At 35.5% G+C, this 12,728-nt stretch overlaps 2 protein-coding genes across 2 annotated transcripts in view; one reads left to right on the top strand and one right to left on the bottom strand.

Moving 5' to 3' along the window:
- Positions 1-3,857: 3,857 nt before the first annotated feature.
- LOC107047814 (DNA helicase MCM9) lies at positions 3,858-11,409 on the top strand. The gene is made up of 10 exons (XM_015270657.2): positions 3,858-4,159; positions 5,689-5,992; positions 6,082-6,314; positions 7,565-7,781; positions 7,876-7,951; positions 8,493-8,650; positions 8,785-9,164; positions 9,943-10,152; positions 10,236-10,387; positions 10,473-11,409. The coding sequence occupies exons 1-10, from the start codon at positions 4,065-4,067 to the stop codon at positions 10,538-10,540; spliced, it is 1,893 nt and encodes a 630-aa protein (XP_015126143.1). The 5' UTR covers positions 3,858-4,064; the 3' UTR covers positions 10,541-11,409.
- Positions 10,175-12,728, bottom strand: part of LOC107047815 (secretory carrier-associated membrane protein 5) — a 7,600-nt gene continuing 5,046 nt past the window's right edge. Inside the window, exon 7 of the mRNA XM_015270658.2 lies at positions 10,175-11,855. Coding sequence (XP_015126144.1) covers positions 11,694-11,855 — 162 coding nt within the window. The 3' untranslated portion in view covers positions 10,175-11,693. The remainder of the gene's footprint in view (positions 11,856-12,728) is intronic.

Here is a 12,728-nt window from a genome sequence, read left to right as displayed (position 1 = left end):
CAAAAGGCTCTGAGTACCAAACACAAAGTGAACAGAAGGTCTGAAAAAAAAGCAAAACACCAAACAAAGGGTCGGGGAATTGATTAATGGCTGGTGCGCCAATGCGGTTTAGTGAATGTGAAAGAAAAAAGCAGAAAGGCCACTCGACAGTTCGTCGTAACAAGAGATCATCAACGAGTACATTCCCAATTGTATTGAGGATGAAAATCAATTGTCATTGAGACTGATCAAATTCGATGAAGGGAGAAAAGCGGAAAGGGGATGAAACAAAATGCCATGCTCGTTTGGAGCAGCAAAGCAAACAACCTTCACATTCACCCGGTTTTCAAAATTCAGGTCATATTTACCTGAATTTTCCTCACTTCTATTAATTTTGATGGAATAATTTAATTGAAATTTGTACTTTCCGTTGAACGATGAGATATGTCAAACGTTGCATTAAATTGCATTATCGGATCATAGAGTACGTTATCAGACATCGTTATGCTTCTTGTACTTTCCGTTAATTTTTTTTTCAAATTGGGAATTTTTAATGATAAAATTTTCGGTGAAATTTCAGTGGAACTGTCTTAAAATTTAACGAGTAATGTTAATTGAAAATATTCGAAATTGTTAATTAAAAATATAGAAATCAGAAAAGCCATTCGAATAGTGCATCGCAACGAAAAATAATCAACGAGTGCGTTCCCAATTGTATTGAGGACGAAAATCAACTGCCATTGAGACCGATCAAATTCGATGATGGGAGAAAAGTGAAAAAGGGATGAAAAAAAATCCCATCCGCGTTTGGAGCAGCAAAAGGATTGACATTGATCACCCGGTTTTCAAAATTGAAGTAATACTTACCCGAATTTTCCCGACATCCACTCATTTTCTTGGACTAATTTAACTGAAATTTATGCTTTCTATTTATTAGCTCATCAAATTGTCAATTTTTTATAACTAAATTTTCCTTAAAATTTTAGTGAATCTATCTTACAATTCAACAAAAATTTTGATTTAAAAATATTCATGGAAAATATTATTAATTGAAAATGTACAAATCAGAAAAACCACTCAATAGTTCATCGAAACGAAAAATGATCAACGAGTGCTTTCCCAATTGTATTGAGGACGAAAATCAATTGCCATTGAGACTGATCAAATTCGATGAAGGGAGAAAAGCGAAAAAGGGATGAAATAAAAATCCCATCCGCGTTTGGAGCAGCAAAATGGATTGACATTGATCACCCGGTTTTCAAAATTCAAGTAATACTTACCCGAATTTTCCCGACATCCACTCATTTTCTTGGACTAATTTAACTGAAATTTATGCTTTCTATTTATTAGCTCATCAAATTGTCAATTTTTAATAACGAAATTTTCCTTAAAATTTTAGTGAATCTATCTTACAATTCAACAAAAATTTTGATTTAAAAATATTCATGGAAAATATTATTAATTGAAAATGTACAAATCAGACAAACCACTCAATAGTTCATCGAAAGGAAAAATGATCAACGAGTGCTTTCCCAATTGTATTGAGGACGAAAATCAATTGCCATTGAGACTGATCAAATTCGATGAAGGGAGAAAAGCGAAAAAGGGATGAAATAAAAATCCCATCCGCGTTTGGAGCAGCAAAAGGATTGACATTGATCACCCAGTTTTCAAAATTGAAGTAATACTTACCCGAATTTTCCCGACATCCACTCATTTTCTTGGACTAATTTAACTGAAATTTATGCTTTCTATTTATTAGCTCATCAAATTGTCAATTTTTTATAACTAAATTTTCCTTAAAATTTTAGTGAATCTATCTTACAATTCAACAAAAATTTTGATTTAAAAATATTCATGGAAAATATTATTAATTGAAAATGTACAAATCAGACAAACCACTCAATAGTTCATCGAAAGGAAAAATGATCAACGAGTGCTTTCCCAATTGTATTGAGGACGAAAATCAATTGCCATTGAGACTGATCAAATTCGATGAAGGGAGAAAAGCGAAAAAGGGATGAAATAAAAATCCCATCCGCGTTTGGAGCAGCAAAATGGATTGACATTGATAACCCGGTTTTCAAAATTCAAGTAATACTTACCCGAATTTTCCCGACATCCACTCATTTTCTTGGACTAATTTAACTGAAATTTATGCTTTCTATTTATTAGCTCATCAAATTGTCAATTTTTTATAACTAAATTTTCCTTAAAATTTTAGTGAATCTATCTTACAATTCAACAAAAATTTTGATTTAAAAATATTCATGGAAAATATTATTAATTGAAAATGTACAAATCAGAAAAACCACTCAATAGTTCATCGAAACGAAAAATGATCAACGAGTGCTTTCCCAATTGTATTGAGGACGAGAATCAATAGTCATTGGACCGATTAAATTCGATGAAGGGAGAAAAGCGAAAAGGGGATGAAAAAAATCCCATCCTCGTTTGGAGCAGCAACAAGATTCACATTGACCCACCCGGTTTGTGCACTGAGGGCCCAGTAAAAAAGACGTTATATTGCGTTACTGCTCTTATAGAGGTTCCATCGTAAAAACCTTGAAGTAATATATCCAGTAGTTTGCACTCGTGAGCCTATCAAAATCCCCTGGAATTACCTTTTACTCGGTAGCCAACCCCCTGACCCCTCTGCCATGGATGTTTCCACCGTTCCGACTTTATTACCACACGTTCTCCATGACCTATCTTCTCAGGAATATGATTTTTCACTTTACGAGCGATAACGATAAATTGTCTGATGCTCGGTTTCTCCCGCGCGATTTTGTTTTACTTCTTACCTTGACGTTAGCTGTGTAACCATGGATGACAGAGCTTTGTAATGAGTCATTACTGTCGATGGGTTTTTTTCTGTAATTTTTTTATTGATCCTTGGAATGACGAGGAGGGAGGCTGATGCTGCACATTCATGAAGGAAATGTTTTAGATGGGCACTCTGCCAATTTGGAAAGATCAAGGCAATCTGAAGATGACATTTGTCAGAAGAAGAAATCTGCAGGTGACTCTATCTTTGATACAGCCGTAATTTTACGTGCAGACGTCTATGGTCATTATTTTTTAGAAAACGGTCATTATTTTTTCTCCAATATAGAGATGAATTTTCCAAAAATTCATTAAATTTCTAGAATTCTCCAAAAAATTTAAGGGGCTTCAATTGAAGGCCCGAGTTGAAAACCCGAGTTTGTAGCAAAGATGTCAGACAAGATATGAATGTTTTTTTGGGCTCAAACGAAAGAGCGGGTCGAGAAATGGCGTGCTAGGACCTCTAAAGATGGTGTTGAACCAGGGGAGACTCCTAGACCCCACTGGAAAATGTTGTCACAATTGCGCTTTTCAATTGAAAACAGACATCATCTTTAGAGAGATTTGTCATCTTTAAAGACTTCTGCACGCCATTTCTCGACACGCTCTTTCATTTGAGCCAAAAAAACATTCATGTCTTGTCTGACATCTCTGCTACAAATTCTGGTCATCAACTCTGGTTTTCAGTTGAAATTGGAATTGTTAATTTACACAATAATAGGAGTGCATTGACGATTTTTTCTTAACTCGCAAAAATCTTCAAACAATTTGCTACCGATTGGTGATAAAATTTTTTGGAAATAATGAAATAGGGGGGATAACGCCTTTTTTTTCAGGGGTGATTTTTCAAAAATTTATTTTAAAAAAAAGTACTAACTAGCAAATGTTTTTTATTAGCTCGCAATTTCCTTCAAAACTACTTCAATGAGGAAAAAAATAAAAATTTGGAATATCTATACATGAGGGGCTAATTGATCGGATCTCCTTCAAATTCCTCCCGCCACTTCACTCGCCGCGGCACCCCGTGACCACAACGTAAACCAAAATACATAACATCGCAGGAATTTAAACGTTTCTCCAGCCGGCGAGTCGCCGGAATTCATCGAATTGTTCTGCTTCATCTACGAGTGCAGTGAGATGTGATCGAAAGAATTCACTGAATCCAGTGGATGAATAAACTTTGCTCGGATTCTTTACTATTTTGTACTCGATGTCAGTGAGACGTGCAGTCTAACCTATTGAGGTCACGTGCTGTAAACATGTTGACGGATTATTTTTTAAAGTACCACGCTGATGATGTGATGACGATACTTGAGGCACCGGACGATTCGATGCATTATCCAATCTACGTTAAGTGAGTTAGAAATATTATCATTGAGGCTGCAAGGAATTTCATGAGGCTATTGCCCTTCCATCCTGATGCACCTCCAACATTTATTGCACGTCATTTAATTCCGATAGAATGCGTTCTGCAGGGAATAATCCTGCAAAGTTATACTATATTTAAATCGATTCTGATCATAATGATCCTGTTGGATATGATTAAAAAAAAACTTTTTAAGATAGCAATTGGGTTGATTCGATTAATTTCACTTTGAAACGTGTACAGGTTTAATACCTGTATGTAATAATTTATTAAAATGAAGAACAAAAGCGGCATTTACTTCAAAGAAGAAGTTTAGATAGAAAGAAAAGAATGCAAACCCAGTGGAATGCATGTTGAAGAGAAAAGCAGACATTCTCAACGATATTTCTCATTCATAATGATAGGACGTTGAATTCAGTTTAGAGCGGGGAAAATCCTGAAATTTCAAATGCTACTGACAAAGATTAAAATTCCGAATTTTTCAGAAATAAGAAGAGAATTCTCCAACTTATTTGAATTTTTGTTATTTCGTTCTGTAGATAATAATCCTTCAGAATAATATTATTCAAACTGACCCTGGTCATAATGATCCTGTAGAACATGACTATAAATTAAACTTTTTAAGTTAACAATTGGGTTGATTCGGTTAATTTCACTTTGAAACGTGCACAGGTATTAAATATAATAATTTATTAAAAGAAATAGGGACGCTGGAAATGAACATATGTGTACGTCCCCGTGAAAAGGGCCCACTTTGTCGCATCTAGTTTCCGAGATATTCACGTTTTTCTCTCCACATCTCCCATTTAAACCAATGTTAAATTGTTTTTTTGATCGTCTACACTGACGTCAGTTTTAATTCTATCGGGTTGATTTTGGGCTCAAAATGTGAGAAATCTGATCAAGATTATCGGAACATACATAACTCCAATACCGTCAAAGTGGGCCCTTTTCATGTGGACGCCCACATATGTAAATGTTTGAATGGAAGATAAGGAGAATGAAGAACAAAAGCTGCATTGACTTCAGAGAAGAAGTTTAGATAGAAAGAAAAGAATGTTCACCCAGTGGAATGCATTCTGCGGAGGAAAACAGACATTCACGATAGCGACATTGAATTCAATTTAGAGCGGAGAAAATCCTGAAATTTCAAATTTTACGGAAAATAAAATGAAACTCCTCTTTTTTCAGCAATAACAAAACAAGAACTCCCTAATTTACTCGAAAGTTCAATCAAAATATGAAAATTCAGTGCATTCATTTATATTAATTTCCCCAGAATAATTGAACTGAAATTTACCATTTCCATATGAACCCTCCGTCAAAGTGTGAACTTTCAATGACGAAATTCTTCGAAATGTCAAAGGAACTTTCACTTGATGCAAAATTTCTGTCTTTTCCTGTCTTTTTTACCAGGATTAAATAGTATACAACCCTAACACTAGAATACCACAATATTTGTAACAATTTATTTGCCACCAAAAGTCGTTTATACCCAACGATCCCATCTCTCCTAGTTTCGTCACATTATTTGGGGCTGAACCAGAAGCAGCTAACAACATCCTTCGAAAGCCGAGACTGTACTTACCCCTCTGCGACGCTTCAGCCGTAAAATGCCAGAAATTACTAGCCCAATCTCACCATAAAATCAAACAAAGAATTCATACAAGAATCACATCAACCCCCCATCGAGCAAATCACGAGAATATCGGTGAATTCGTAACCACAACTGGTATTGCAGTAAGAATATCCCAACCGAGTGTTTTAAAACTAGTGAAACGATGGTACTGCAAAAAGTGTGAGCACATCACAGCTGTCAATGTGAGTACAAAAATAAACTGGACTTTGTGGAATTCGAAACATCGTCGCAATGAGAGAGAGAGCAATTCTCCTCTTTCTGATTCTTTCAGTTGTCTTGGGAATTGCAAACATTCAAAGAGCCCAAACAATGTGAGAAGTGCTTTGCAAAGAGTCTCAGAGTTGAGAATAATGTTGATGCTGATGATTGCGTGGATTATCAAGAGGTGAAAATTCAGGAGAAGGTGCAGACTGACAGCAGTAGCTCTTACAATGAGGGGATGCAAGTGATTCTGATGAGCGATTTGGTGGATCAATGCGCCCCGGGCAATGATGTGGAAGTAAGGTAAATTCATTGGTATCATTACTTGTGATTTCAGGATTATTCGAAAATAAAGATGAAAACCACAATATTGCATCAGTAAAGGAACATAAATTTAAATTTAATCATAAATGAAAAGAGAATGTATTCACTGACTGATTTATGACCAGACGTCGTGGAGAATCGTAAATTTTACATAATGTTGAATTTTGAATAAGTCAATAGTTAAAGTATTACTCAATTTTAAATTATAAAACGAATAAAATGAATGACCAATTGAACATCCAAATTCCGAATTATGTTATGAATCACTGATTGAGTTCTGAGGATTAACCATTATTTGGCTAATCGAAAATCCCTTTTAAGAAATTTATAAATATTTGCTCAATAGTCAATTTGCAATCCCATATTTTTTATTATCCAATTCATAGGCAATTTTTTTTTAATTGAAGAGACGTATATGAAATGAAAAAAATTGAAGTGCTCGGGATTTCCTCAAAATGAGGAATGTGTTAATAATGATCGATAAAACCTAATTTAAATATTCATTGTCAATGGAAACTTTAAATTATCAATTATTTCGTAATTTTCAAATTTCAACCCAAATATAACTAATGATTGATGTCGATCCCTTCTTATGACTAGAATTCGATTACATGTAATTATGATTGCTGAACATTGGAGAGAACAACGTTAACAAAAATAAAAACCAAAGGAGGTTCAACACCTCTTGAAGTTCATTAGTTAATACAATTCGCGTTAAAACGGTTCAAGACGACGTGGCTCTCCGAGTTTTTCATGAATATCTCCGAATCTGAAGGAAATAGCGAAATTTTCGTATCGACCTTTTTCATAGCTCTCAATTCGCCCTACAAAAGAGGTTGTAACAAAAATTTTGCTATCTACATTCGCTTTCGAGATATTCATTGAGAATTAATCAATAGTAAAAATCCTCAACCGTTTGACCGCTGCGCTCCTGAGTTCATTCACAAGATATTGAATTCGTCTATTGCATTCAATTTTTTCTTCATCCTGTTCGGTCGAAGTGGACATAAACTTAGTCGTACTTGGCATGACTTAAAGTCCTGGTGTAATAGCCCCAATGCATTTGTCACTGGGAAGAATCTCTCCGGCTTTTTAAATTTTTTATTTCTACATCACTCGGAGGATCATCAGACGATCAATAATTGGACAAATCATACTAGACGCGAAATAGAATGTTTCTCACCGATGCATAATCATAATTGCATTCACTCTTTTATATTTGCTTTCAGTGGAGTCGTTATTGAACGCTGGACGCAAATAGCTGAGGGCAAGAGGCCCGAGGCAACTACGGTAATGCTTGCCAACAGTTTGTCAATATTACGAAAAGTTTTGGATTCAAATTATTCCGAGATTGAAATAACGGAAATATTCCGGAATTACTGGGAAAGATATGAAGGTAAACCACTGGAAGGGAGGAATAATATTCTAGCGTCTATTTGTCCTCAGGTGAAAAGCCCTTTAATATAGCGTTATTTAATTTCATTTAATTATAAGTCAATGGAAATATGCTTGACCAATTTAATAATGAATTTGTTATTAGCTCTTCGGTATGTACTTCGTAAAACTAGCGCTCGCTGTGGTTCTTGCGGCTGGAGTTTCCAAGCTCAATCAAACTGGTGAGTTTCGAACTTTCAAAATTTGGCTGGTCCATTCTCGTTTATGGGAGGTCAAAACAATTGTAGTTATTTATGAACTGTTTGGAAAATATTTGTAGGAGGAGATTTAGAGAGTTTATCCGAAGATATATTCACTGGGAAATTCGATGGATCAATGAAAAAGTTCTCTTGACATTTGATATTCACGAAAAACACTTGGTGAAATTTTCCATGAAGTTTAGAAACTCAATTCGCACCAGATTTTATTAATTCTCCAGGAAAATGTGGAGATCATTTTTCGTATAAAACTTTGAGAACTAAAAAAAATCGCGAATATTTTTTTAATCTGTAGAGGAGTCATAGGCTGCAGTAAAACGGATTGCTAATTTTTTTAAAATCAGAAATATGCCTCTGAAACACGGGAGTATTGAATAAATCCCATTCAAAAAAAATTCTTCATATTATTTTAATTTTAAAAAATCCATCGGAAGTTTCTGCTAGGCCCCAAAGTGACCAAATCTCTCATTATCAACATGATTTAATAAAAATTATACTCTTTCAGGTGTAAGAGTAAGGGGAGAGCCACATTTATTGATGATAGGTGACCCTGGCACTGGCAAATCCCAGATACTCAGAACTGCTGCAAGACTAGCTGTACGATCAGTTCTCACAACTGGAGTGGGAACTACTGCTGCAGGGTTGACAGCAGCTGCAGTCAAGGTGCCTCTTCAATTAAATTAATCGAAGAATAAGAGGACAAAGTGACGAAAAAAAATCATCTCTCCAATTTTCTTGTGCTTGAATGCATCAGTAATTTCCAATTCATTGATTAAATTTTTTGTCCCCAATCTAAGGACACAGATGGCTGGCATCTGGAAGGTGGTGCCCTAGTCCTGGCTGACGGTGGAGTTTGCTGTGTCGACGAATTCACAACAATGAATTCTAACGACCGTGCATCACTCCACGAAGCGATGGAGCAACAGACGATATCGATAGCCAAAGCTGGTCTAGTCAGTACTCTCAATTCACGATGTTCAGTCATAGCTGCTATAAATCCTGTCGGTGGAAAATTTGTGGAGGGAGTTGAGATGAAGACAAAGCTTGGCAATCCACTTCTATCGAGATTCGATTTGATTCTGCAACTCAGGGACAATAAAAACCTTGAGTGGGATCGTATGACTGCTGAGCATTTACTGAGAGCTGCCTGCGATGATCCTGACGACCAGGATACGAGGTAATTGATGATGAAGGCTTTTGGAAAACATTACAGAACTGGCATTTTTTTATCAATTAAAATCAATTATGAATTAGTTAAAAACAATAGAAAAACAAAAAAATTACGTTTTGGTTTTTTTTTTAAATCTCTTCAGACTGAGGACGTCATACATTACATGCATTAGCTGTAAGGAATAATAAATGAAAACGAGCAGGTTTAGAATTTTTCATGAGCCTCTCTTGTAGCTGATGAAATTTTGTACAGAAAGCTCTCCTGAGAATTCTGCTAAATTCATTACTTTCTGAGATATTCACACAAAAACGAATGCCCATTTTCTATTTGTTAGGGATTTATTGAAATTTAAATCACACCTGCATATGAATTTTCAATGTTGTGAATTTGCGAATGAATTTAAGATCAAATCGTTCGTGAAATTTCGTATTCAGCTTATAAATAAAAAAAAGCTTTTCATGTTAAAGCGATAATTGAAATTTTCGTCACAGATTAAATTTTCAAACTCACTATGATAATTTAACATTTGAATCAACAGAATTTTCAATATATTGACAGTTCAGAACGACAATTGTCGAAATTGTCAGAATTTTCTTTGAATGGTTCGTTGTTGAAAATTTAAAGATTTTTCCCCGACATTTTATCAAAATGTATTAAATTTCTGCGAGAATTCCATCAACTCAAAAAAAATCTCCTGAAGAATTTGACCACAACCTCTTATTCCGGAGATATTCCCAAAAAAAACATTATTCCCACTCTTTAAATTAATTTTCAACCCCCCTAGAACTGTAAAGAAGCCCATGGAGCTTCTGAAATCCGACAATCTGTGGGACGAAGAGAGTCTCCGTGAGTACTTTGCCTACATCCATACCCTGGAGCCCACATTAACCGAGGAAGCAGACGTAATTCTGCGAGCAACCTTTCTCCACCATCGAAAGAACCCAAACAGAAGGGAAGAGAGAACGACAGTGCGACTCCTGGAGAGTCTCATCAGGTGTGAAAACAAACGATTCTCATGATTAATCGTACAACTTTATTATATCGATAAATTAATAAGACTTCACTTCGATATTTAAGACTGGCGGAGGGTCATGCAAGATTAATGTACAAGAAGGAAGTCGATATTATGGACGCAATAGTTGCAGCTCAACTTGTTGGTACAATTCCCACGTACAATGACGCTGGCTGTCCATTCCCCAAGGATCCAATGGCCGTATTTAATCAAGAAAGTTAGAACTCTGACATTTTCCCCACTAAACAACTCGCATGCCCATTCAATTGGTTTCTTCACTCTTTTTTTTTCATTTTTTTCAGCAACAGAACTATTGGAATTACTCGGTTTGGAGCACCTGCTGGGCTCCTCGTCAGACAATCAACAGTAATTAATATTCACTCTCATCAAGAATTCATCATCCCTCACCATATCAACAGCAGGTCCTCAATTAACATTCCATTCACCCCTGACACGAATTTTTCAATTTTTCCAATCATCAAATATCCTCACTTCCATTAAATTATTCATTAAAATGATTTATTCATCTAACGTAATGAAAAGTCCCAGCGGCCTAACGCACTAAACATAAATTCTCACATAATTTTAATAACGACATCCTTGTAAAAATTAAATTGTTTATTGTTGCTGTACTATAATCAAACATTATATGAATACGAATTCACGTGGGACTCCGTAACTCCGCACCCCCTCACATTTCCCTAGAGACTATATAAAAATAACGATACATACTCGTGTCCGAATAACTCGTCTATCATCATTTTGTCATTTCAATGATTTTTACATTTGTTTGACCCATAGAACTTCGTTAGCGAACAGTGCACTGTTAAATGATCTATTCTTCCAATGATGAAGACACTATAGAAAATAAAGCAAACGCAGTCGTTTATTCCTCGAATAATTTTGAATTGTGACCGACTAGTTTTAAATCAGAAAAGAAAAACAAATTTTAATTAATTAAATACTCGACGTCGTTAATTCAACAGAGTTCATTAACAATTAAAAAAATCGTCAGAATGACTGTGCATATAATACGATAGCATACGTATAATTACACTCAATGTAGTCATTATCACCAGAAATAACTGTAAAAAGTCTTCACAGCAAATCCTCAATCCACCAATGATGATATACAGATTAATACTCACAAGTTTCGTGGAAACAATAACGATAAACCTCGAAAGAGTCAGTAAAGCAATAAACGAGACACTGATTGAATATTAATGTTATCAATTTGCACGTGCGTTCCCCCCTTTGTATCAAATTGATTGTTTTTGTTCATTCTTTTATGAATAAATAAGAGAGCCCAGAGCTCTGTGATAAATTTGATCCCCTCTGGGTCGACAAAGAGACGTAAATCGCATTCAGCTGTTAGTATGCATACATCAGAGCTTCAGGGGAGAATAATTCTACTCGTCGAGCTGAACTATGGTGGGTGAGACGCAGTATCTACATCGGTTTTTTTGTTCTTTATTTTAGTTATTGATTTTTTTTTCTTCAATGGACTCACAAAGTGTTCATGTTCAGTAACGCGGCTGGGTGGCGTTTGTCATTTGGGCACGAACAGCACTAGCTGCTACGTTACCAGCTGCACTCTGAACATGCTCGTTTCTCAGGAAAGTCGTGGTAAACTCTTGCTGGGCTTTCGACATACTTGCTGGGGAGGAGCGATACATTCGGTGAATCTGAAAATATAATGTGGGTGATTAATGTCAATTGTTAATGACTGAGTTGCATGCGAGTGAAATTACGAGCAAAATCATAGATTAGAAATATTTGCTGGGGTTGAGAATAAGGAATTGCATCCGAGTCAATTCTTTTGTTCTATTTAAGGGGAGACTACTATGAGCGTTTCAAGCCGCGGGCCATTGGAGTGAGATTTAATGCGTTGAAGATCGATTATATGTATCTAAAAACGAGTAATTAGTGCAAAAAAATTAATTGTTTATTGTTCGTTTGCCCTGTAGATATTTAAAATGTTAAAAATAGTTCAGGGCCTCCAATTTTCGTGCTACACAGGTTTTTTTTTTTTAATTTTTGACAAAATGTGTACAATAACAATTACGAATTAGTTTTTAGAAATTCGAGTCCTACACAGCTAATTTTATTTTGTTTAATATAAAAATTTACACCATTCATGTAAAATAGGCAGAAAAAGTATCCTTGAAATATTCGAAATATATTCTCGATTCTTTCCGAAACATTTTTCCGGCTATTTTACATGAATGATGCAATTTTTTATTCGAAAAATAACGAAATTAGCTGCGTAGGGGATGAATTTCGAAAAACTAATTCGTAATTGTTATTGCACTCATATTTCAAAAGTTTTGAAAAAAAAAACCCTTCGATGTATGAGAAATCTCATTCTAATAGCCCGAGGCTTTTAAAACTCATAGCAGTCTCCTCTTCATGTTGAATGCTCTTGTATTATCACGTTATGGTCAAATTAGGTTTTATCAACCATTGTTAAGACATTCCTCAATTTGAGGAAACGAGAGGACGAACGACCGCAATGCGCAGCCACATTTCACTCCCCCCCCCCCCCCCCCCCCCCCCCC

The sequence above is a fragment of the Diachasma alloeum genome, unplaced genomic scaffold (assembly GCF_001412515.2).
Source record: "Diachasma alloeum isolate Michigan unplaced genomic scaffold, Dall2.0 Dall_scaffold_78908, whole genome shotgun sequence".
Classification (NCBI taxonomy): Eukaryota; Metazoa; Arthropoda; class Insecta; order Hymenoptera; family Braconidae; genus Diachasma; species Diachasma alloeum.
The sequence above is the reverse complement of the archived record's forward strand: the minus strand, read 5'-3'. Positions and strand labels throughout refer to the sequence as shown.

What these genes read in the sequence shown, in the direction of transcription:
- LOC107047814 (XM_015270657.2), top strand. Translation starts at nt 4,065, where the DNA reads ATGTTGACGGATTATTTTTTAAAGTACCACGCTGATGATGTGATGACG. An exon ending in TTCCAAGCTCAATCAAACTG is followed by an intron (nt 7,952 to 8,492) that starts GTGAGTTTCGAA and finishes ATACTCTTTCAG; the next exon opens with GTGTAAGAGTAAGGGGAGAG. An exon ending in TGACAGCAGCTGCAGTCAAG is followed by an intron (nt 8,651 to 8,784) that starts GTGCCTCTTCAA and finishes CCCCAATCTAAG; the next exon opens with GACACAGATGGCTGGCATCT.